Here is a 25,342-nt window from a genome sequence, read left to right as displayed (position 1 = left end):
CCCCCTTGGCTCCTGAACACAAGGAGAAACCAATGTCCTTGGAGCCTGAGAAAGTTTCCAGAATATTCTGTTTGCTACCATTTGGGGACCTCTTTGCCAGTGGTGGTGGGGGAGGGGGTTCTCACCATGATCCCACCGTGATCAAGAAAAGGAAGCTGGCTTAGGGGGCAGTGAAGGAATCAGGAGGTGGCAGAGAGGTGCTGGGAACTCTAGACCTTAGCCTGACTCCCCTACTCCTGCACTCCCCAGCGGCGCTGGCCACTCCCTCTGAGGCCTTGGGCAGGAAACACAGAAGACTCACTACCTCTTCTCCATCCCACATAGACGTCTTGATGCTGGGCTGGGAGTCCACAGCTCTATCTAGGAGTCCAGGAAGGCTTCCTGGAGGTGGAGTTGGCGGGGAGGGCATCTGATCTGGGCTTTGAAGAATGAATAGAAGTTTCCAAGTTAGAGATGTGTGTTTGTGTGTGAACATGTGTGAGAGAGTGTGCGAGTGTATAGATGGGAATTGTTCATTTTAATTAACAAGGACTTTCTGATCTTCTGGGGGCCACAAATGAGACTGAGGCACAGGCCTGCCCCAAAGCTGCTCACAGTCGAAAACAGATGATCAAACAATAACAATCGTAATAATGGCTCCCACATTCTGAGCACGTGCAGCTGGGGCTCAGCAGGGGAAAGGCATTCTGTGTTCCTCAGGTGATGGAATGAGTGAATATCTCTTTCTGAAAGCAGCGAGTCCTGCTCCAGGTTGCTGGAGGGAAGGAGTAACCAGCAGAAGGGACGAAACAGGCAAAGGCCCAGAGGAGGGGAGATGGTGGCCCTGCCAGCGCAGCAGTGTTAGGAGCTCTGAGCTGAGTGTGGGGAGAACCTGGGGAGGGCGTGGGCAGGGGTCTTGAGTGAGAAGCTGAGTTGCCAAGCTGCCTCCTGTTTTTGTGGGTGCTGGGGAGCTGCAGCCAGAACCTGAGCAGAGCAGGGAGGGTGTGAGATCTAAAGAAGGTGGCCAGGGTCTGGTCTGGGCCTGCCTTGGCCTCCCGGAGTTTTCCCGGAGGAGTTTCCAAGAGAAAGAACGCCTGGGTCAACCCCGCCCTGGTGAGCCGGATCAACGGGGGCAGGTGAGATGATGGAGAAAGATAGAGACACAGAGGAGGAGGAGGAAACAGAGAGAGGGAAATGGAGAGAGACACAGAGACAGAGAGATGGAGAGACACAGACAAAAAAGCAAAGGAGAGAATAAAACATAAACAAGGACCTATTACATACCACAGGGAACTATACTTAAAATCTTGTAATAATCTGTAATGGAAAAGAATCTGAAAAAGAACATATGTATCTGTGTAACTGAATCACTTTGCTGTACACCTGAAACATTATAAACCAACTACAGTTCAATAAAAAATTTTAAAATAAAATACAAAAACCTAAAAAAAGAGAGAGAAATGGAGAGAGACACAGAGACAGTTACCAAAAGAGAGACAGGGAGAAGGTGATGGGACAGAGACTCATCAGAAAAAGGTGGGCGTAACCCAGGGAGGCCCCCGGGGGTGGGAGCAGGAGACAGGATGGGGTCCTGACCTCCAAAACTTGGAGGGACCCAGAAGTGGGGAAGTGGGAGGACAGGAGCCCCCTCATCCCACCTCACCCCTACTTGGCACCCACCCACCAGCCCTCTTCAGCCCACTCCATGGATGGGGAAACAGACCAGCCAGCAGGCCACTGGCATCCTCCGGGGCCAGCAATGCGCCCACACGCCCACACGGGACCTGTGTCACCAGGTTAAAAATGGAACCGGGTCGGGCCTTTTTTTTTTCCCTTTGAGAAAAATCCTAGGCCCAAATAAGGCGACGGCTGCAGGGAGGTTGGTGAGCTGGCCAAGTCCTCCCAAGCAAGCAAGCGAGTGGTGGCTGGCCCGGCCGGCCTGGGCTTGGGCCTCCTCCAAGACTCGCCCGGCAGCAGGGCGGCGCACCCCGGGAGCCTATAAGGGCCTCTCCTCTGCCCTCCCAGCTCACTCGTCCCTGCAGCCCCTCCAGCCCCCACCACAGCCCGCTCTGCCCCTGCACCCACCACGGCCCAGCCATGGAGGCCATCAAGAAGAAGATGCAGATGCTGAAACTGGACAAGGAGAACGCCATTGACCGCGCCGAACAGGCAGAGTCAGATAAGAAAGCCGCTGAGGAGAGGTGCAAACAGGTGAGGAGCCTTCGCTGGGCTGCGTCGGGCTGCCCAGCACCCTCTCTGAGCTGGAGAGGGTGGGAGTCTCGGACACCTTGGTACTTGGAGGTTAGGGCAGAGACTGGTGGCGGCGGAGGGTGATGCGCTGGCTGAGAAGGAGGGAAGGGACCATTGTCTCCCCAGGAGGGGTCCCTGGGCTGTGAGAGATGGGGCCAGCTGGACCCACTCCCAGCAGGACCAGTGGGAGCAAAGTGACAGAGACAGTGGAAAGCAGGTGAGAAAGGGAGGGGCGATGTGTGGGCCACTTGTGTGTGCACAAATGTGAGAGTGTGTGGAGGTGCACTGGGGTGAGAGTAGCAGCATGGGGGGTGTCCTAGATGGGGTGGTTGAGGGATGCTGTGTTTGTGAAAGGTATTTGTGTGTGTTTGCCCATCTGTGCGTGCACACGTGTTGTGTGTCCATGTTTCAGCTGCTCAGAGGGCTGAAGGTGACAGTCTATGGAGAGGGGCATGAGCATGTGGTTGTTTGAAAGTGGGTGTGAGTGTGGTTGTGTTTGTGAGTTTGTGTGTATGTTGATGGTGGAATGAGCATGGGTTTGTGTGTACAGGGCAGAGGCTGGCTGTGCATGTGCTTGTGCAAAAGTTGACATGACATTCATGGAATGTACGTGTGTCAGGGTGAGTGTGTGTGTGTTGAGGTAACCGTGTGTGTATTTCAGGGGGTGTGTGTGCCTGTTGGGGTGACTGTTTCTGTTGGGGCCTGTGTCTGTGTATGTGGGTGACCCGGTGCCCATGTCAGGGCACACTCAGGTGTGACTGTGAGTGACTGCCCAGGGAGGGTGGCCGAGTGTGGATGTGGGGTAGGGCCTGCTGTGACCAGCTGTAGGGGCAGCTGGGTGAGAGTCTGGGGACCGGGTTGAGGGAGATTTGAGGGTGAACCTGAGAATCTCAGTGTGCCTCTGTGTATCTGGGGTGCCCCTACTGCCCCTGCTGTGAGACTGGCAGGGGAAGGCAGGGGGTGCTGGTGGCAGGCAGAGGCACTGGACCCAGAGCTTTGGGGACAAGATTCCCAGGAGGCCCCGGCAATAGGGACACATCAGGGAGCTAGTGGAGGGGCAGCAGGCAGAGGCCTGGGCTGGGCAGTCCCATGGCTGTGGCTTGGGGCAGAACAGAAGTCAGTTGTCTGGGTCTGGGTGGCCAGAGCAGCCAATGAGAGGAGGGAAGGGGGTCCTGCCCCCTCCCATAATGCCCACGAGCTCATCCACACCCCTGGGGTCAACCACCAAGCCCTCAGGAGCATCAAGGTCTCAGATAAGCCCCAGCAGACACCCTGGGCAGTGACACCAAGTGCCCAGCCCTGCCTGGCCCAGGCGCCAGGCCAGCTTGGCAGGTGAAAGTGCAGGCTCTGAGCTCAGACCGGCCCAGTCCATAGCTCAGTCACTGAGCACCCTGGAATGAACACCTTCACCTCTCTGTGACTCAGTGGCCACATGTGTGAAATGGGGAGGAGACAGTGGTGCCTCCCTCCCCATCACAGGAAGACTGGGGGTGACTGGGCAGGTGGAGCCCTTGGTCTGCTACCTGGCACAGAGTAAGCACTCAGTAAGCTCAGGATTCTTTCCTGCCCCGCCCTACTTCCTCTTTGGGCTTCCCCACCCCCCAGTGTCCCAGGGCTGCCTTAAGCGCCTGTGACACATCTGCACAGGACAGCCCCACCCCAGTGCTCCCTGCCACAAACCCTCCTCCTCCCTCCCTGGCAAACACAAACGCCCATCCTGTGCTGGCACTGAGCTGCCAGCTTCCACCGGTCCCTTCCAGCCCTTACCATAAGCATCTTAGCTAGGGATTCAGAGAAAAGCAACTTTCTGCCTCTAATTTTCACTAAGGTGTGAGTGACTGATACAGCATAACCTAAAAAGGCAGACACAAGTTCAAAAGGGAAGGCTCCTCAAAGCATCCAGCCAGCTGGGTGGCCAAGGCCAGGATGAGTTCTCTAGCCTCCAGCTGGATTTTCATTCTGGCTTTTTTTTTTTTTTTTTGCCACAAAGCTGCCCACTGGGGTGCACTTGTGCTAAAAGTCATACCAGATCATCTTATAGCTCTGTGACTCAGAGCACATTGCTGCCCCTCTCTGAGCCCTCAGTGTTCCCATCTGAGAAATGGGGGCAAACAATGCTTTCTTATGGTAGGGCACAGAAGCCAAAATTCCAGAGGCCCAAAGCAGAAGTCTGAGCTCTGTAGGGCAGATGGCCAGTTCTGCCTGGGAACAAAGGCAGGAGGCCATGAAAGACAACTAACCCAGAGTGCCTTATGCTTCAGGAGCCCAGAGAACATGGTTCTCGGGCCAGCCTGACCCTCATGGACCCTGCAGCAAAGTCTCGATTCCAAGCCCTCTCTGTCCAGAAGAAGACTAGGAGGCCAAGCCTGCCTACTTCCTGCCCGCTCTCCTCCCAGGGCAGTGACATCCGCCACAAATGGCCTTTGACCCCACATCCTGCTTCAGCCCTGCCCAAAGGCCCTATTTGCAGGGATGCAATCCATGACCCTCCTGGCCATTTTACAAGCAGGGAAACTGAGGCCCCAAGAAGGAAATGACTTGAGGGAGACCTCGCAGAGCCAGGGCAAGGCTCAGCCCCCCAGCAAGGCCCCGTGCACCCATACACGCTTTGTGGGGGCGGAATTCAGACAGAGGGAAAGGAACCCAGTCTGTGTCCGTCTTACTTATTTCTCAGACTCGGCTCCAACCAGTGAAGGGTTTGGGATTGTGTCGTTGATTCATTCTGCAAACCTCCCCCCACCCCGGTTCTGTGGTGAACATCAGGCCCAGCTCCATGCTGGGTGATGCTGGAGCCTGTAGCAACCTCAGGCCCAGGCTGGGGGGGTGGGGGGACAGAGCCACACACGGAGGGACAACCCTCCCTTAGGGGTCAGGGTTGGGCCAGAGGGTCGGATAGCAACTGGGAGGTCCCAAGGGATTGGTGAGGGCTCTGCCTAGGGGAGGGGGCACTGGCGCTGGGTGTGGAGGGTCAGTGGGAGGAGGTGTGCTGGGCGGTGGGCATAGCTTACCCAGCGGTCGAGCAAACCAGCTGGGAGTCAGTCTGACAAGGGTTCAAATGAGCTCTGTGTGGCCTTGGGCCGGTCCTTTTCTTGTTTAGGGACTCAGTTTACTTTTCTGTGCCATAAGGCTCCAGTAAGACGGTGGCACATTCTAACTGATCTGTGGTCTCCTGCCCTGCTTATGACAGACTCATTCCTGGTTGTCCCAACACTGCAAGAAAAAGTCATCAGAAACTTCCTTTACACCCAAATGAACCCAATGCTGCAGAACTTGCTCTTATACTTTCATGTTATAAGAGCACTATGCCCGGCACACAGCTGGTCCCTAGGGAATGCTGTCACCCAAAGGAAGTCAAATGGACGCTGGGTCAGGCTGACCTGTCTTTAAGGAAATTGGCTCATTTTCTCGGTCAAGGTGGAAGCTCAAAAGCAGCTGCCAGGACACTCAGAGACCACCAAGTCAAGGCTTCCATTCTGCAGATGAGGTGACTGAGGCCCAAAAAAGGGAACAGGGGTCATACAGCTGGGATTTGTAGTCAGGCTTCCAGCTCCTTACCTAGAGGTCAAGGTCAGAGCCTGTGGACCCTGACTTAGGCCCAAGTTGCTGCCACCCTCCTCCTTTGATCTTCCACCCGGCTTCCATTCCCCAGCTCAGCGAGCAGTAGGACACTCAGTAGCCCAGGAGATGGGAGGCTGGGATGGGACCCTTTGAAGAACGTGCACGCCCGCGTGTGTGCTCACACACATACATACACAGCACCTGATATTATGCATATTGTCTTAGGAGTGTACGTGTCACGGAGGGGTGCAGAAAAGCAGGTCTGGCATGAGGGCCTGTTCAGAAGTGGGTTCAAATCCTGTGTTGTGTGACCCTCAGAGAGTCACTCCCCTTCTCTGGGCTTCCTGTTGTGAGGAAGAAGCAGGAGGAGGATGCACGGCCCTTTGGGGCTGCCTGCCCACCCTGAAAGCATGGACAAAACCAGGGGTCAAACCACCTGAGACGTAATGAGATCAAAGCATGAGCTGGTCTGATCACCCCAGCCCAGAGTTAGAGGAAGGTGAGGGAGGTGAGAGAGGTGACTGGTGTGGTAGGGGGTGATGGAAACAGAGAGGTGAAGGGGTCTGTGGTTTGTATCCCATAGACCTGAGCTTCTTAAACTGGGGGTGCCAGGAGTGGGGCAAGACTCTCAGGATAAACAAAGAGGACTGAAAATTTGGGGAATGTAAGGAACATTTTTATTAAAACGAACACAAGCCAAATATGCAAGAATGTAAAAGATTTGACCTGAGCCTTCCAAGAAAATGATCTTTGAGTACCTCTCTTTTAGCCTAAGCCCCCAAAGTCCAGGAGCTGGGGAGGCTGAGCACTTCAACTCTTCAGGGTATTTTGTGAGACGGTCTGAGAACCCCTCTCTTAAGCAATGGGGAGTTCTAGGCAGAAGGCCGGTAAACATATGTAGGAAGCTTCTCTGGCTGCCAGAGTTGGGGTGGCTGCGGGTAGGGGGATGGTCTAGGCCCAGAACATGAGACCCCTCAGAGGAGCCTGCAAAAACTGAACACGTGTTTCTAGGAAACGCGTCGGGGCTTGTTTCCCAATAGCTGTGATGGATTCCGCAAGAGGACAGAGGGGACCCCAAAAAAGATAAGCACAAGGAAAGGATGCTAAAGGTGTATTAACCCATTTACTGAGTGGTGCATAACACTGTTACCCCTGTTTTACAGATGAGGAAACTTGGGCCCAGAGACACAGGCAGAGGACTCTTGTGAATGTGGGGGCACACCCCTGCCCGCGGGGTCGTGGTCCCAGGCTGACGCGTCCCCCGATCTGTCCCCAGGTGGAGGAGGAGCTGACGCACCTCCAAAAGAAGCTGAAGGAGACGGAGGATGAACTGGACAAATATTCCGAGAGCCTAAAGGACGCGCATGAGAAGCTGGAGCTGACGGAGAAGAAAGCCTCCGACGTACGTGGCCAGTAATGGGGGCCCAAGGCAGAGCCAGGCAGGAGCCAGGCAGGAGCCCCGGGGCCGGGCGGGTGGGAAGCGCTAGAGGAAGAGGAGGAGGAGGAAGAGGAGAAGGCGGTGCCTCCAGGCGCTTTCTCCAAATAAGTCCCGAAAAGGGGCACTTTCCAGCAGCTGCGGCCAGCGGTGCCGACGTCAGGCCCTCCCCCAGCGGTGCTGACGTCGGCGGCCGGGCCGGGTGACCTCATCGCCCCGACGGCGGCCGGGCCGGGGGCGGGGAGAGGCGGGGGCGGCCCCGACGCAGGCAAAGGCTCGGGGGCCGGGGCGCGGCTGCTGCAGCTCTTGCCGGAGCCGAGCCGAGCCGAGCTGAGCCGAGCGCCCGCCGCTGCCCGCACCCGCTGCGTGCGCCTCCGCGCCTCCGCGCCTCCGCGCCATGGCTGGCCTCAACTCCCTGGAGGCGGTGAAACGCAAGATCCAGGCCCTGCAGCAGCAGGCGGACGAGGCGGAGGACCGCGCGCAGGGCCTGCAGCGGGAGCTGGACGGCGAGCGCGAGCGGCGCGAGAAAGTGAGAGCCCGCACCCCGGCCCCGCGCGCTCGGGCTTCCGCACCCCCGGCCCGGGCGACCCCTCCTTTCTTCCCTTCTCCCGGCGCCGCCCGCTTCCCGCGCTCCCCGCCCGCCGCTGTCCCCCCCCCCCCCACTATCCCACCTTCGCACACTCGCGCCCCGGGGCTCCGAATCGCGGACCTGCACCCCGGGACCCGCTGCTGAAACCCCTTCCTTCACCGCCATCCTCCTTTCCTGGCCTGGGACGCGGGAGGGGGTGCCGCATCCGGGTCGGGCGGGGCCGGCCGAGCGAGAAATGGGGGGATGGGACGGAGGAGGGGGTGCGCGAACCTGGAATGGGGAGAGGGGGTCGGGGACACCCTGCTGCCTTCTGACTGGCGGCTGGCGCCGGGGTCCGGGCGCGGCGGGCGGGGCGGGCGGGGCGGGGGAGGGGGGCCTGCGACTCGACCTGGGAGCGGGAAGTGAGAGTGGAAACGTAGCGCTTCCATTGTCTGGGGTTGGACAGGCCGAGACCGGGAGTGGGGGTGGGGGCGTCGCACTTTCTCGCCTCTTCCGAGGCTTCCCGGTTCCTGCTGAACTTTCCCAGCTGTTCCCAGGGGCGCGGCGGCGACGTGTCTGCTCCAGGCGGGGGGCGGAAGTTCAGTCCCGAGCCGCCGGCCTTTCCCTCCCCAGCTGGTCCCGGCGGGAACAAGGGCCGCGGGACCCTGCCTTCCTTTTAAGGGACCCTTGGGACCTTAGCACGGGGCCCTTGGCCCACGATCATTTTGTGTGCCTCCGCTGCAAGTCGCAGGGCTTGAGGCAGATAATGGGGCTGAATGAGGAGGGGGCTTGACCTCTCTCTCTTCTCCGTCCCCTGACTGCCCCTTGGGACCAGACAGGTGGTGGCAACCCGTGGGGCCAGAGAGAGGTCTGTATTCCAATCCTATCTCATACCACTTCGTATTTCACTCCCAGGAACGTGTCTCCATCAGTAAAGTATGGGCGACAATAATGCTGACCCCAGGATAGCCGGGGACGTCTCAGGAATAAAACCTCTGCATGGCATCTGGCATATAGTAGAAAAAAGACTATTTCTGGTCTTTTTTCTCCCTTCTCTACCCCAGACGAGCTCACAGCCTAGTGTGTGCATGGGGGCGGGGGTGGGGGAGGGAGTTGGGGTTACAAATAAGACTGATTAGTGTTCCTGAGGGGTTCTGTATTCTGTTACGGGATCCTAACAAAAGCAGCCAGCCAGTAGGGTAGGTTCAAAATGGAGGTTGAACAGGGTCTTACAGAAGAACTAAGAGTTCGCTGGAACGAGAGATCATGTGCAAAGACGCAGAGGCAAGAAAGTTGGGGTAGAGGGTGGAAGCCCAGGACCCCTGAAAGCTGGAGCATTGAGACTCAGGGTGGGGACCCCCAGAAATGGAAAGGATGCCCGGGCGGGTGGAATTGCCATGTGTATTGACAGGTCTAGGGAAGAGCCCCAGGCTGCCTTGCGCCTGGCTGGAGTCAAAGTGTTTAATCCTGTAAGGTCTGCTCTGGCGTGAAGAGGCCTCAGAAACCTGGTGTAAGCCTCCAACAGTAGCTGGTTTGGCCTCTTTCACACACGTAACCGGCCTAACCCTCCCTGTGATCTCATCCCAAGTCATCTCGCTGGAGGACAATTACTTCTGCTTAAAAATGGCCCTTAGCCACCAGCCAAGACTTAAGAGTGGGACTGTCCAGTTGGGAGGAAAGATGTTTTTGGAAAGTCGCAAACTTCTTTAAAAAGTTCACTTTTCAAAGCGTGCTTCTCTTGGTCAGGAAAGGGGAAAAGCCTTGAGAAGGTTTCCTGGATAAAAGGAATTGAGCCCAGAGGAGGCGAAAAAGAAAACCCTTTTTCAGTCTCTGGTACAGAAAGCCAAGAGCCGGCGTGTGGCAGACTTCTGAGTCTGCCTCCCGACAGCTGGTTTCGTTTAGATTTTTGTGTGATTAACGGACATCTTCCTGTTCCTTTGCCACATGTATCTAGCAAGCCTCTTTTACCTTATAAGGGAAATCCTTTGTAGAGTGTAGAAGCTTTGATTGCAGGAAGGGGAGGAGCCCAAAATGACTAGCAGTGACTAGCAGTTTTTCAAAAAAATATACATATGTATATACATACATATATGAATGCATCTCAGAGCTCTTTTGATGCCAGATAATTGAAAACATGCCAAAAGCATGTTGTCGGGATTCAAAATCCCTCGCATAAGGAGTGCCCTTTTTTTTTAAGGCTACTCATGAATCAAGCACCTCTGCATGATCTAAAACATCAATTTCTTGACTGCTAATGAGTATGAGGTCTCTTTTAGGAGTGACAGAACTATTTTTTGGAATCAGTGGTGTGGGTTGCACAATTTTGTGAATGTACTAAAAACTATTGAGGGGAAAGAATTGATTCCTGCCCCCGTAGTGGAAAGAGCTAAGATTCATGTAATTGAAAGAGAATAAAAGGCACCTACTCACTGGAAGGTGTGGGTGACATTTCTGCAACTAGTTCATCGGTGGTTGAAATGGATTCTCCACATTGGTGTTTCAGAGGAAGTTGCGATCCGAAACACCTGTGCGTATTTCCTCTCCCTCTGCCACTCGGACTCTGGAGCTGTGAAAAGTTTCCTGACTCTGTGTTTCTCAGCAACTCTGGCCTCATTTTTTTTACTCTACTAATTTTTACATCCTCCTCCAATTTGGAGAGTCTTTATTTGTCTTGTCAGGAAGAAGCCAGGGTGGGTTTATACTTCACCCGTTGGTGGATCTCCATTTTACCAACTCTCCATATTCCTAAGTGGCCTCCAAGCCCCCGCAGGACCCAGAGTGCAGGTTCAGCAAGGCAGGAACCCTGGGTTGGGGCTCCAGAGGACATTCCCTCTGTGACATTGAACAAAACTGCATCGCCTTGCTGGGTCTCAGTTTCTCCAACTGTAAAATGGGTGAGATACTCGAGGATTAAAAGAGGTGAAGTCACAGCAGTAAGAGCTGTTCTTTGTGGGACATCCCACATGCCAGGTATAATGCCACACCCTTCCGTTGCTATCCCTGCAGAGGTGTGAAGTAACCAGGTGCTGGGATAGGGAGGCTTAGAGCCAGCAGTGAAGCAACCCACCCAGTGCCACATGGCTACAGCCCGGCAGAGCGGGGATTGTGACTCAGCACATTTTTGATCCTGGAGTTCCTGCTTTTATGCGCACCACTTTTAGGTAAAAACACCTTGAAAAGCCAGCAACACCATCCAGACATCTCTCCTTCATCAGCAACCAAGTTTTCTTTCCTTTCTGACACCTTTTTGTCCCAGCAACTCTCAGCCAGCCTTAGTTGAGGCTGGAGTTCTGACCAGGTGACCCCCGCCCCTCCTCCCAACTGGATGGCCCATGTGTCCCAAGGTGTCCGTATTCTTGTATTTATCTTGCCATTCAGGTGGCTGGGAGGAAGCAGACCTTATATGACAGGGTGAGCCAGGTCACTGGAGGCCTTGCTGCCTAGAAACCCCATGGAGGGACCAGCAAGTCTGAAGAGGCCAGCAGGTCCTCTTAGAACAGCGTACTTGTCGATTTCTCCTGGGTTGACTTGACCATCCATCGTGTTGTGGGACGCTTGCCTTTGTAGTTGAGCGGTGGATGCTCACTGACATTTGGGGGAAAGATTGTATGAAAAATTCACATTTTCCAGATGAGATAGAGCATGAAATCTACCGTCCGGATTCCTGGATGGGCTTTGATGGGGGAAGCGTGTTAGCTGGGGGAGAGGATACTGTGTGATGGAACAGCTTCCGCTGCTGGTTGGTCTGTTTCCCTTTTACCTGACCGCCCCTCTGACCTCCCCAGGCTGAAGGCGATGTGGCCGCTCTCAATCGACGCATCCAGCTCGTTGAGGAGGAGTTGGACAGGGCTCAGGAACGACTGGCTACTGCCCTGCAGAAGCTGGAGGAGGCAGAAAAGGCTGCAGATGAGAGTGAGAGGTAAGAACGCTGTGAACTGGGTGGCCTTGGCGTTCACTTATGGGAAATGGGGATCGTGCCCAGTAGCTGGCCTCCCAGAGCTGAAATAAGCATAAACGAGATCACAGACATGCACACATGCACCTACATTCAGTGCACGACCACGCCTTGGAAACCATCATGCTGTGTGTCGAGGTGTTGATGCTGTGGTGGTTACTAAGGAAAACTCCCAACGGGCAGAGAAAGGCAAAAAACGGGCAGAGGTAAGACTGCAGCTGTGACCGTCATTGGCGGTCAGTTTACAGGGCCCTGGTTCACATATTCTCTCTGAAAGCCACTGTGCGTCTTGTCAGTGTTCTCCAGAGCAATTTCCAGGGTGATATGATAAGGTGGGGGATGACATTTGGAATGGGCCAGCTGCATAGATGATTGTGAACAGTGCTCCAGGCAGGCTTTGGGCTACTGCACAGCCATATGGCTGGGACATGCGCAAACCAGTTCCATTAATGTACTTTTAACTGATAGTGCTGCTCACCTCCAGGGCATGCGTGCTGCCTCCGGCAGGGTCCTACAGTGTCCTCCTCCTCCGGAGCGGGCCAGTTCTCTGGCACGCCTTGGCGCAGGCTCTGGAGGACTGAAGGCAGATTGTGTAATTCACAGAAGCAGCCGTCTCTGTGTGGTGGTCAATGGGTTCCTTGTGTGCGGTGATGGTGTGGGCTGGGCCGCTGATCATCGCGGGGCTGCCACACTATCACACCAGAATTCTTCATTGACCTATCCACCATGGTTTCCTGGTAGAAGCTCCTCCCAAGGCTTCATTCCTGATTGTCCTATGGTGACCAGCCACTAGTGATGCCTAAACCCACTGGGGAATCTTGGCGATTGACTTTTTTTGAGTTGCCCAAGTGGGAAATGTCTTCCCGTGCAGTGAAATAGCTCCTACTGAGGGCACCGATCCCAGTGCAGGCTCTGTCTCAGCCACTGGAGAGAGGGAGAGGGTGGCAGCTCAGGGCACCACTGAGAAGTGTGAAGAATGCAGTCGCAGGTGCTCATGGCTGTGTCTAGGCCTGAGATGAGCTGCTAAGCTGGGTCACAGTCAGACCAGCCTGGCCAGATGTCTCACTTCTGGGACCTCCCCTAGGCAAATCAAGGGAGACTGGGAAGGCCCCTCACTGGTTGGTATTGATGCCACCCTTGTTAGAAACTGCTGTTTTGATAGAAAGAATTCTATACTGAGGAGCTGGTGGATCTCAATTCAAGTCTTTGCACTGTCACCTCCTATGTGGCCTTGGGCAAGTCATTGCGATCTGTTATTAAAGAGGAGTTTCCGAGCTGGCTGATCTGGAGGTACAGGTATGGAGAGTGTTTTGGTCGTCACCTGAAAATGGTAGTAGTGATGGTCCGAATGGAGGTATTGATAAGACAGCAGGAAGAAGGTGATCCCCTGCTGTGGGCAGGCACGGCACATGACGATACGTTAGCCTGGGTTGGTCTCTTTGGAGATGTCTGATGCCTCGTCCACTCCAAGCAGGGTGGGCCAGAGTCAGTTCATTTCATGGTCAGAAGTTGTAGGTACCCTCATCTGTCACCTTGTGGAGGTGCCTGCCTCTTCCCTGGTCTTCTCACTCCATCCATCATTCTGGTTTCCACTCACTTGTATTTTTGAAACCCCTCTGTGTTTCCCTGTCACCTGGGCATAAAATCCTTAGCATGTCATTCAAGTGTGCAGCCTGGGATCCAGCCACCCTGACCTCCCTGCCATATTCTTTCATTTTTCTGGAGCTTTTTTGTACAGCTCTGACTCACTGAAGAATAACTTTCCTCTCGTTGTTCACTTGTGGACTCTTCTGGAAGGCCTCTCATGAAACACATACACATATACACACATCCTCCCTCACTGCAGCGGAATTCTTCACTCCCACAGCCAAGCTGGCCCAGACCTCTGATCTCTTGGTGCTAACTGTTGGTGTACAAGTCCACCTGGTTATTGGTTAGTGAGACTCTAGGATGGGAGCATGGATTCTGGAGCAAGTCACTTAGCCTCCCTATGCCTCAGTTTCTTCCTCTGTGAAATGGGAATAATGTGTCTATTTCTGTGGGGGGTGAGTTGTGAATTTTAAGGCTCTTGGAATAGTGCCTGGTGCTCACTAAAAATGAAGTGAGTAAAAACTGCTGTAGTTTCTTGGAATATGGTTCTTTTGGGGGGGTAATTAGATTTATTTATTTCTTTTCTCTTTTTTTTTAAATGGAGGTACTGGGGATTGAACCCAGGACCTTGCGCACACTAAGCACACACTCTACAGCTGAGCTACACCCTCCCCCCTGGAGTATGGTTCTTAGTGGCTGTCAGAGAAGCGTTGAGATGCGCAGGTGCGGGGAAGTGTGTGATGAGGCTGTGATGCATGTGGAGGGGATGACGAGGTTTGCTCCTTGCAGAGGAATGAAGGTGATAGAAAATCGGGCCATGAAAGATGAGGAGAAGATGGAGATTCAGGAGATGCAGCTCAAAGAGGCCAAGCACATTGCTGAGGAGGCTGACCGCAAATACGAGGAGGTGAGTGGGGAAGGGAGTGGGGCTGGCCGAGGGCAGCGGCAGGAAGCAGGGAGGAAATGGATCTGTGATAGGGAGAAGCCTGGCGCCACCTCAAGGAAGCCCTTGGTTAGCTCAGCTGTCCTCCTGTGTCCACATCTGCTTTTCCTGAGACAGCCACTCAGGCTGGGAAACTCTATCTTCCACGATACCACAAGCCCAGGGAAATTCTGTGACACTTGTCTAACTTAGTGGGGAAACCAAGTGATCAGATCCCTTTTGGCCCTGCTGCTGGGCTCTGATGGGGACTTGTGGTCCCCAGTGCTGGGTCTTTAGACCACAAAAGTGCATAGTTGCTCTTCTGTCTGCCCCCGTGGTCTCATCTCTTCCTTCCCTTCCTGTCTGCCTCACTCCTGGGGCCTGAGGGAGAGACTTTGGATTTTCTCCAGGATGGTCAGAGTCGAAGCAGCAGCAGAGAGCCCTCGGTTGCAGATGGTCTAGGTGCAGCCTGGCTGTCTGCGGGGGCAGGGCATCCTACTAGATGGGGCAATGGAGGGTCAGTCTGGGTTGATCCTTTCTGTCTCTGCAGGTAGCTCGTAAGTTGGTCATCCTGGAGGGCGAGCTGGAGAGGGCAGAGGAGCGTGCCGAGGTGTCTGAACTGTGAGTGACTGCTGGACTGAGTGGCACCCAGCTCCACTCCGGGGGGCAGAGCCGGTGGGGAGGTGGTTGTGTGGGGATTGGACACCGACCAGGGCCTCTGGTCAAGTGGACGGGCATCTGTGACTCATTGCTCTGTCCCTCCTCTTGGCCTCCATGGCAGACAAAGAGTGATGGCCACTGTTTGTTCTTCCTGCCCGGGGAAGTGCTGCCCACGTGATGACTCTTCCCACAAGGTATTGAGAAATGTGAGTGAGCCAGGCAGTGGCAGAGAATCCCAGAAGCCCCATTTTCCTAGAAGACATCTCAGGAGCCTGTGCCTTTTTATGAGAACACGGACCTACGGAAGGCAGCATTTAAATTCCTTGTGCTTTGATGTCACTGTTTAGCTGCGACACATTCCTGGGGGGTAAAGTGAGAAGCTTGACCACCAGAATCCCCACAAGCCCCAGCAAAGAAACAAAAAGCCTCTCCCCTCGGACTTGGGTGAGGAATCCAGCCCCCTGGAGCATCCCACAGCGCTGAGAAAGATCTGGTTTCGAAAATCAATTCCAAGCTTACTTCCTGGAGTATCCGGTGTAAACTCCAATTGCTGTCTGCCAGCCTCCGGCACTCCATCTCACACTGAAACAGCCTTCCTAGTCAGCCTCATCAATCAGAGATTTCACAAGTCCCTGTTGCCTCAGACTTGGCAGGAGCCCAGGAGAGCTTTACAAACCTTCCAAATACTCCTTGGCCGGCCGCGCCTTTGCCCGGCACGATGGGGTTTTGATAAGTACGCAGCACCATGTCTCAGAGAAAGCCATTAACATTTTTTCCCCACATTCCTTCTGGGGGCCCCTGGTAGCGTGGATTCCTCCTTTTGAAAACTTCTTTTAGGGGAATTCCCTGCCGCCAGGGAAGATAAGACCCAAAAATCCTTTTGTCTTTGTGCAGAAAATGTGGGGACCTGGAAGAAGAACTCAAGAATGTCACTAACAACCTGAAGTCACTAGAGGCTGCTTCTGAAAAGGTTGGTGGTTGGCTTGAGCTGGAGGGTGATTTGCCGGACTTTTTTCTTTTCTTCCCCACAGGGACACACAGGAGCATGCCGGGGTCTCAGGGGTCTGACGTGTATTTGCTAATGGTAGCTTTGGTGCCCAGTAGCTAGGTTTTTTTCCCTCCAGAAAGAGGTATCCGGAGGCTGGATTTCCCTCTTTCATGGGGTCTTCGCACCATCTTTTCTCTCCACCTCCTATGAAGGTGAGATGGAAAATGAGATTGGTACCAAGTCAGACTCCTCTTAAGGAAATCTGAGCATAATCGTGTAACTACAGAGCCTCACGCTCAATTGAATCCCCGATTCCTCCAGAAATACTTTCTAGAAAGTCGGGCAGCAATCAGAGGTGCAATTGAGCTTTTTGGGTTGAAACAGTCATTCCCAAACCCAAAGCAGTCATTCCATGGACTGACACCCCCCACTGCTGCTGAGTTTCCATCCTCACGCTTCTTCCTGCTCCCTTCCAGTTGCATTGAACTTCCACGCGCAGAAACATTCCGTGTTCTCTCGTCGCCTCTGGTGCTTTGAACCTGCCGTCCACTCCACCTGGGGTGGCCCTCCCTTTGCTTGGTAACCCCCATCCATTCTTTAGGTCTCCGTGTAGGAGGCCCTCCCCGGTGGCTCATCTAGGTTAGGTGTTTCTCAGCTGCATACCCCCAGCTACATCTTTTCTTAACATGCTGGTTGATCACATGTATCCTAATGAGTTGCATGATTGGAAGTTTTAAGAACAGAAACTGTATCTGTCTTGTTTAGAGCTGGGTCATTAGTACCAGTCTGGTGCTGGCATATATTTCATGGTGGGAGAGTTGAATAAATGCAGTCCACGTGTCCACGTGTGTATGCCATAGATGCTGCCCTGGTCCTGAGGTTAGATGCTAAGGTCATGGCTTCTGCTCTGAAGAGCTCACAGTCTGATTGAGCAGAGGGATTGACAGAGTAACCATAGGCTCTGGGACTTCAATAGGGACTTTGGGAAGTTAGGAAAGGTGTCACAAGGAGGTGATGTTGAAAAGGACTAGAGAGAGTGATGCTGCCCAGAGCTCAAGTTCCAGAGTCTGGTTCCAGTCCTGGCTTAGTCATTTCATAGCCTTGTGACCTTAGACAAATCACATAACCTCTCTGTGACGCTTTACTTATCTGTAAGATGGGACTGATGATTATAGCAGCGTAGCAAGCAGTTACTGAAGGTTAGCCAAGGCTCACGGGAATTGAGCCTTGAAAGACAAATAGAATTTGTGACAAGTAGTAAGGGGGAATGGAAGATGGGGGCGGGCCGGGGGAGCAGTCATAGTCAAAGGCTGGGAGACTGGAGAGTACACAGAATGGGTTCAGGAAGCAAGTGGCAGCTTGGAGAAGCTGGTGGGAAGTGGGATTGGAAACACAGGTTAGGCCAGCCACTGCAGGGGGCTGTAGTAGCATGTTTCCATTCAGTCACCTGCTCCATCTTCATCACACTTGTATCTCCGATTATCAGCTCAGGCCTTGAGATCTCAGTACCGTCTCAGGGAACTCACCCCCAGAGTCTCTGAGTTTCCCACACATTTCTTCTGCATGGAAAGGTGTCCATCTCTACTTTGCTTCTAAGGAGTGTTCACAGCTTTGGGCACACCCTTTTCTCCAAGGAACAGGGAAGATGCATTCTTTTATGCTTTGCCCAACCCTCCCTCCTTTTTATTTAATTTTTTTAACGGAGATACCAGGAATTGAACTCAGGACCTCATGCATGCTAAGTATGTGCTCTACTGCTGAACTGTACCCATCCCCATTGTTTGTTTGGGTGGTTTTTCTGTTGGTTTGTTTGGGGGGGGGATAATTAGGTTTATTTATTTTGATGGCAGTCCTAGGGATTGAGCCCAGGACATTGTGCATGCTAAGCATACACTCTACCACTGAGCTATACCCTGCCCCCACCCCTCCTTTTTTAAAAGCAATGTTTTGGTTTCTCCCACAGTATTCTGAAAAGGAGGATAAATATGAAGAAGAAATTAAACTTCTGTCTGACAAACTGAAAGAGGTGAGTGTGGTCACACCCAGCCAGTTGAGGTTTCTCCTGGGGGCTGGTCTGGAAGCAGTCACAGTGACTCCTTGCCTCTGCCCTAGGCTGAGACCCGTGCGGAATTTGCAGAGAGAACAGTTGCAAAACTGGAAAAGACAATTGATGACCTGGAAGGTAGGAAATGGCCTTCTAATAATGTTTGCTCTGCCTCCCCCTACGTGACACATACACAGAGAGCTGGGGCAGTCTGCGGAAGGGCTGAGCTGGGCTTCGTTCGCCTTAGGATAATAAACGTGCAGAGTGATGTCACATCTGGAAGTCTGGAGCCCTGAATGGGACAGTGCAAAACAAATTCAGACTAAGGTTGCCATACTTCAGGAACCAAAGTATTTCTGTGTAATTAGCTCCACGTGTGAGCGCACAGACCCCAAAATAGGGCTGCTTTTTTCCTTTTTTTGAGTCTTTAGAATTTCCTTCAATTTGCTCATTTCTAAGATGCCTTGCATTTTTTTAATGCCTTGCATTTTTTACAGCTCTCTCCCAGAGAGTGCAAAGCTTATCACAGTATGAGAAAATGGAAATAGAGACACCGATGAGACCTGAACAAGGACTCTGATCTGAGAGTCTGGGGCCTACGTAGCCCAGAACTCCTTGAAGAGTTCCGTCTTTCAAAAAAATTCTGTCCCGTGTTCTTCCTGAAATAACTCAGAAATTCCAGAATCTTGGGATTCAAAGGAAATCTCCCATACTGCCTGTCCCACCCAGAAAGGGTACAAAACTCAGTCCTCAAACCATGTGTCCCAGTGTTTGGTTTGGGAAGTGAGGTTTCCATATAAGGGAAAATGCCACATTCCAAAGCGTAACCTTTGGACTGGATGACATCACTGAAAGTCAGAAATAACCTGGGGCAGGAGGTTGGTATAGGGAGAAGCTCTGTCCATTTCTAGTCACCACTTTCTTAGAGGTTCATTGTGGCTAATTCCCCACAGAACTTCACGCCACTTAGAAATCACTCCATAGGTCTTTGGTTTTCTCATTTGTTTTCCATAGGACACAGCTTTCTCCTAGTTCATGCTTTGCTCACTTTTCTTTTTCTTCCTCTCATTGCTCATGTGTGGTCGCTCCATTTGTGTTCTGTCCCCTATACCTGTTCCGAACTGTCTCCCTGGGGACCTCCACCCTCTAGACGAGCTATACGCTCAGAAGCTCAAGTGCAAAGCCATCAGCGAGGAGCTGGACCATGCGCTCAACGACATGACCTCTCTCTAAGAGGCGGCTGGGGTGCCACCGCTCTGTCCTAGCAATACTGGGGGTCCGCCTTCTCACTGTGGTACTAGCATTCTCTTGGGCTTCTAGAAGCTCCAGTTTCCTGCCTCCTAATTGGATCTTTCAAGCCTTCTCCTGCTGTGTCTGTGACGGGGTGACCGAAATAAAGACAGGCGGTCCTCTTCACGCCCTCTCATTTTCATTTTCACCATTTGCTGCTTTTGAGTCGTCGCTGTGATGCCCTTGACCGTGGCTGCAACCGAGAGTGAGTGGTTTCAATGAAGAGCTCATTTCAAAACAGAAAAATTTTGCCCACAGGATTCTTTTCTGACAATGTGAAAACAAAAGCCAGTTTGGCATAAGCTCTCGAATGTATTCCCGAACTGTATCTGCATGCTAATAGCAGTTTTTCCTTAAATAGAAATTGTTTTGAATGGCAACTCATCCAACCTCTTAAAGCAGCTTAATAGAGTCAGCATAACTTGTAAAAACTAGCAGGCTTCTCTAAAACGATGCTACACTTAAGTGGGGCTTGATCTCCAGACTCAAACAGCGGCAGTGGTGTTTCGGTCTCCTTAGCCATCCTCTTCTTGTTTCTCTGTGTTACGCTCGGAATGGTGCCTGGGGTTCCCTATGTCTTCACTGTGGAGCATCTCTCCAGTTCCCAGTCCTGGGAGGAAGTTCACCATTGAAGTCCACCTCTATACCCTGCCCTTCGACAGCAACTATGCAAGGAATCAAAGGGCATCCCCATTAGCAGGGAGAGGGAATGGAAGCTGCCGGAAAGCCAAAGGAAGGGAGGTGAATTTTTTTCAAGTTCGAGACTGAGCTGCCTGAGATGCTAACATCTGTCTCCCCTCATACTTGAGTTAACCAGAACCAGAAACTCTGGTTTAATAAGAGCTCATAAAGTTCACGTGTGGGTGTTAAAAGTTCACACCTGTAGTGACCGAACGTTCATCTGTTTTCCCAAGAGAATCCAAATTTCAAACAGTCTATCTGGATCTCCCCTGCACCCCACCTCCACCACCTCAGACTGTCCCAGTAACACATTTTAAGTCCAAGCCGTCTTCCAGACCGCCCCTTGAACCTGAAAATGGCATGAAAACCTCCACTTAGATCATTAATTGTTGGTCACTACAGCTTGGTATTCCTCATCGGGTAATTTTTTATTCAGGTGGGGGACCTGTGTCACAGTTCTTTATAGTCATTCCTCCAAAATACGTCTTCCCTAAATTAGCCACGCCCTTCCACCCCCAACCTTTCTCTCTTCCTGCCATGCACCCTGAACTCTGCATAAACCCCTCCCCTCCCATACTGCCATACATATGCCCCTGGAAAGATTACACTGTGTAGGGGTGGGTGGTTTTTGTTTGCTCTCTCTGCGTATTTGTTTCTGGGGTTTTTCCAGACATTGGCAGCCTCCACCCTTTGAAACATCTGCAGCCCTGCCTATCCAGTCATTCTGTCTAACTAAGCACCGAAGTGGGACTCCCTATTGACAGTGTGTGGGCCTATCACACTTCTCAAGGGCAATTAACACTTCAGGGGAAATTTATTTTATCTCAGACCTAATAACAAAGTAGATGCCCGGGAACCCAAGTGGCAAGGTGAAGTGAGGTCAGGATGTGTAGTTGGGAGACCTGGGTTTGAATCCCAGCTCTACCATTTCGGCTGTGCCGCCTTGAACAAGTTGCTTAGCTTTTTTGCAAAATGAAAGTGGTAGTTCAGTTGTAGAGGAAGAAATGAGATCACAGAGAAACTGGTTTGCATGTAGTAGGCTCTCAGTTACTCTGTTAATCCAGACTGGACAGGCCCGTGTCACTGTTCCCTGACGGAATCCTCCCAGATTGTAGTTGCTAGATTTTTTTTTAAGTGCCACATCAAATGAAAGTTTCAGTAGTTGTGGTTGAAAGGCTGCCATCTTTTGCAGTTTTTTTTTCTTGCTGAAAATTTCCAAGCTGATCGTATCACATTTTATGAGGCATTTTGCTTTTCCTCCGGTATTTTAATGAGTCTTGGCCTAGTCCCCTATCAGTCATCACTCGTTGCAAACCAGTTCTCCCTCGTGCTCTGTCATGCATAGATCTAAATGACATCTCGGTTTTTCGTGGTTTTTTTTTTTTTTCCCATTTGTTTCATCAGTTTAGTCACTTAAGAACATATCTGTAATCTAGCTTAAATTTCAATCACATTGCGTTTACCTCGTGTTTTACTACCTTCCTGTGGACACACAGACACAATAACACAATTCTGCCTGAAATTAAACAGCTGTTCCCAGAAGCTCCAAAGGAAAGATGGGTTATGGGATGGTATTTTCCTACTATAAGCTCAATGACTAATTAGCCGGCCCTGTGGAGAAAATGTATTAGGTATCCATGTCTCAGACTAAAATCTTATGTCTTTGTAGCATTTCATAGGTTCTGAACCATTTCTCATTGGTTGGTTCTTCATCATGACCCCTATACCACATATTGGTATTATCCCCATTTGGCAGACAGGGAAACTGAGACCTAGCAAGGTTAAATGGCTTACTTCACTGACACAACTGGGGCTTCAATCCAGGTGTTCTAACTCAAGGATTGCCAGATTCAGCATATTAAAATACAGGACACCCAGCTACATTGGATTTCCAGATGGGCAAGGAATAAATTTTTTATATATCTTAGCAACATTTGGGATACACTTATGCTAAAAAAAAAAAAAGTATTTGTTGTTTATTGGCAATTTGATATGGCTGTATTTTATTTTGCAATCCTGACTCCCATGTTTGGTACTTGGTCTATGTTAGTCCATGGTGTTCTGCTATAATTAAAATGCAGAGTATTTTCTCTGCTCTTTCACTGTGGCAGTGTGGATTTTAGAAACCTTTTTTTTTTCTCCTTTAACAAAGATGCTTATTAACTAACTTTTCCCCCGTTCTTAACTCTTACCAGAAAAACTTGCCCAGGCCAAAGAAGAGAACGTGGGCTTACATCAGACACTGGATCAGACACTAAACGAACTAAACTGTATATAACCAAAACAGAAGAGTCTCGTTCCAACAGAAACTCCAGAGCTCTGTGTCTTTCTCTTCTCTTGTAGAAGTTTCTTTTGTTATTGCCTCTTCGCTTTGCTGGAAATGAATACGTTGACCAAATATTTTGTATCAGAGACGCTTTGTGCACCAGTTAAATCTATCCCTTCCCTTCCCCCCCCCCAAAGGGCACCAGCTTTTTCAGCTCTATTTTTATCCTTAAACTGCATTTATTCCTAAGGTAGGCAGGGTATTTCATATTGAGCATACTCTCTTAAGACTGCGGGCATTCGATTCCCAGGAGAATAGATAACCCCATGCTTTCAAAACACAGATTCCAATGTCTAGTCTTGGGTCAATTTGAAAAATTGAAGAATATCCACTGTTGGTCACACTACAGGAGGCCAGAGACCATCACATTGAAATGGGTGGGGATTTTCCATGCAAAGCAAAAAAAGTCGGGGGCTGGGGTATACTGTGGGAAGTCATAAACCACACAGATTCACCGAGTCATCCCAGCTCTTTCCACACTCCATCGTGCAGAACAAACGTCCTCTGAGCAGTTGGCATGAGAATGCTTGGAAAAGAGTTGTAATGATTACCCAGCTATTTTCTGGGTGGATCCTTGATACTACGCTCTCCTGTGTGTTTCTTTTGTTCTAAAGTTGTTCTCTGAGGAGCTAATGTCCTGCTCCAGTAACGACCCATGTTTGTCTGCTCTGATATGAGACCATCCACTCAGCAGGAATGCATATTGTAGAATTTAGTCCTATTCCGAGAAGCCATATCAAAAAGACTGCTAGCCGTCAATAATTGAGCAAGGCTGTTTTCTATAAACAAAAACTGGGTGGAGTGGGCCTCTCTCACAGCAAAGTAGAGATTGAAAAGTAATTGGCCTAACTTCATCTCCTCTATACTCCAGGGAATGGCAAATTGGAAATTACTTATCTAGAATTTTAACACCTTCTTCAGGACCAAGTTAATAAAAGACCAAGAAACTCCTGATTAAACTGGATATGGAGTATGTTGTGGTCAAGGCTGCACATTTTGGCTTTGTTATATTTCTGCTTTCTCAGTTAACATCTCAGAGCTGAAACATTCCACATTCCCCAGCAGTGTTGGGGCCAACTCAAGTTTACAATTCTGACTAAAAATCACCCTGCTTCCAGCTTATCCAAATCCTCTGCCCCTCACTCCTATTTATTAAGCATCACACTACCCAGGAGATACACTAGCAAATTGTGCAATTGAATAAAACCCACACTTTTCATTTAAATTCTTGCAACTGTATCATATGTAATAGTATCACTTTTTCTACATTTTGGTCAAATAAATTTTTACAGAAACTATGATCGGTGTGAATTTCAGAATGTGTGGGGACACAGACAGCAGTTTGGTTCAACAAATGTGAACGGGATAGAAAGGAGAGAGAACTGTGCCAAGAACTTAGCACGTTTACGTATTTGCTGTATCCTGTGACTCATGGTATAAGGATTGTGATCTCTGTGTTACAGGTGAGAGCTATTTCCCTTGGTTACTCAAACCTCCTGTCCTTTGTTATCCCCAGTCTTGCCTGAGCCAGATTGTGAAAGAATGAGTAAGATTTTAATAGAGAAGGTAGCAGGGAAGATGGTCCCTGTTGCTTGAGTCAGGGAAGCACAAGGCCTGCCTGGGTAAGGTTTTCTCTGTGTTGCGTTTATAAAGGAAAGAAGTAGGAAAGCTGGAAGGTCGGCTGGGTTCACACTGATTAGAACCTGAACTTGATTTGGTCAGGGGTGGAGAGCCATTGGTCAACAAATAGAAGAAATAAATTAGGAAAATCCACTTGGCATTCATTTTTAGGAAGGACTAGAGTGGAGGTAGACCAGAGGCAGGCAGCTCAGCCAGGAAGATACGTCAGTTAACCCAGGATAGTGCCCTAGCATACTGGAATGAGAAGGAAGAAGTGAACTGAAGGAAGTAATCTCAAGACTTAGCTTATTGGATGGAAGGAATTTAAAGAAATAGTCAAAGATGACTGCAGTTTCATTACCCGAATTGCTTTGATATTTGCCTTAAGATCTGCTCTTGGGGAAGGAGGTTAGGGAATCAAAGAGAAATGAAAACCTGTAAAACATGAACGTAATAGGCAATAATTTTGTTACCAAGTATAATTTAAAACATTTCTTTCATTTTAATTCAACATTTAGCTGACACAGCTTGTTTATATGATAGATGCAGGGGATGTCAATGGATAAAGTCTATCCCCTCCTCTTAAGGGCCCTACCACTGCTAGATTGAAATTCCTCCCGTCCCTCCTTCCCACCTCCTTCGGCTGTAATCTAAGCTCAGTATACTGTTTTAGGCATCCTTGTGCCTCAGCACTTAAGTATTTAATGTTTGTTAGACTGACCTGTCTCAGCTCTTGGGGAGTTCCCAATCCCATGAAGTGTGGGTAGGACATGGGATGAGGACTTTATCCTGCCAATAGACCATGGGTGGATACTGGATAAGTATTTTAGACTGAGCACACTGCAGGGTGGAATCCGGATCAGAGAATGATCAGGGAGACCAGTGGGGAGATGTGATGCTCTAACATGCAACAGAAACAGAACGGCAAGATTCAAGAGCTATTTAGAACCTACTTAAATACCAGGATGCGAAGGATGAAAGGAAAGTGTCAAAGATGACTTAGGTTTCACCCAGAAGGTGGTTCAAGACAAGCTAGTGCAAGTGGAAGATGACGAGTTCAGTTGTGAACATAGTGAAGCGTCTGACAGATCCAAAGGCAGATGCCCGGAAAGCAGTTGGGGCGTGGAGTGGTTGGTGGGCAATGGGGTCTCTTGAGAATTGAGAATCACCAACATGGAGATAGTAGAAGCCATGGGAGTGAATATAATCACCCCAAAAGCAAGAACAAAGAGAGAAAGATCCATAAGGAACACCAATATGTAAGGGACAACCCCCCACCCCCACCCACCCAATGCAGTGGAATCTGAGCAGTGCCCAGAGAAGGGAAGGCATAGGTAATATAACAGGCAAATAAGATGGGAAGAGTACCAAGAAAGAATTGACAGAGAAGGTGGTCAATAGTATCAAATCCCACAGAGGATGAGGCCAACCAAGTGGTCAGTGGCTCTGGATGGAGCTTTTCCTAACCAGAGCCAG

The 25,342-nt window shown here is 50.9% G+C and overlaps 1 protein-coding gene across 4 annotated transcripts; it reads left to right on the top strand.

Annotated features, from left to right (window-relative positions):
- Positions 1–1,970: 1,970 nt before the first annotated feature.
- Positions 1,971–23,544, top strand: TPM4 (tropomyosin 4). 4 transcript variants are annotated; one of them, XM_010972081.3, is made up of 9 exons: positions 1,971–2,190; positions 7,064–7,189; positions 11,576–11,709; positions 14,125–14,242; positions 14,808–14,878; positions 15,812–15,887; positions 17,869–17,931; positions 18,018–18,087; positions 19,100–22,027. In XM_010972081.3, exons 1-9 carry the CDS (start codon positions 2,077–2,079, stop codon positions 19,180–19,182), a joined length of 855 nt encoding a protein of 284 aa, XP_010970383.1. In that variant the 5' UTR covers positions 1,971–2,076; the 3' UTR covers positions 19,183–22,027. The 4 variants fall into 4 exon arrangements, with proteins under 4 accessions (XP_010970383.1, XP_010970382.1, XP_074206631.1 ...); XM_010972080.3 differs by lacking the exon at positions 19,100–22,027 and adding an exon at positions 22,116–23,544 and having other exon boundaries at positions 1,987–2,190; XM_074350530.1 differs by lacking the exons at positions 1,971–2,190; positions 7,064–7,189 and adding an exon at positions 7,403–7,751.
- The last annotated feature ends 1,798 nt before the right edge of the window (positions 23,545–25,342 follow it).

This window comes from Camelus bactrianus, chromosome 22 (assembly GCF_048773025.1).
Source record: "Camelus bactrianus isolate YW-2024 breed Bactrian camel chromosome 22, ASM4877302v1, whole genome shotgun sequence".
NCBI lineage: Eukaryota > Metazoa > Chordata > Mammalia > Artiodactyla > Camelidae > Camelus > Camelus bactrianus.
Note: the sequence above shows the minus strand (reverse complement) of the source record. Positions and strands in the feature narration are given on the sequence as shown.

Bases quoted from the DNA above. Each gene is read 5' to 3' on its own strand.
- TPM4 (XM_010972080.3), top strand. From the start codon at position 2,077: ATGGAGGCCATCAAGAAGAAGATGCAGATGCTGAAACTGGACAAGGAG. The intron at 11,710-14,124 runs GTAAGAACGCTG...TGCTCCTTGCAG, and splicing joins GCTGCAGATGAGAGTGAGAG to AGGAATGAAGGTGATAGAAA. The intron at 17,932-18,017 runs GTGAGTGTGGTC...CCTCTGCCCTAG, and splicing joins TGTCTGACAAACTGAAAGAG to GCTGAGACCCGTGCGGAATT.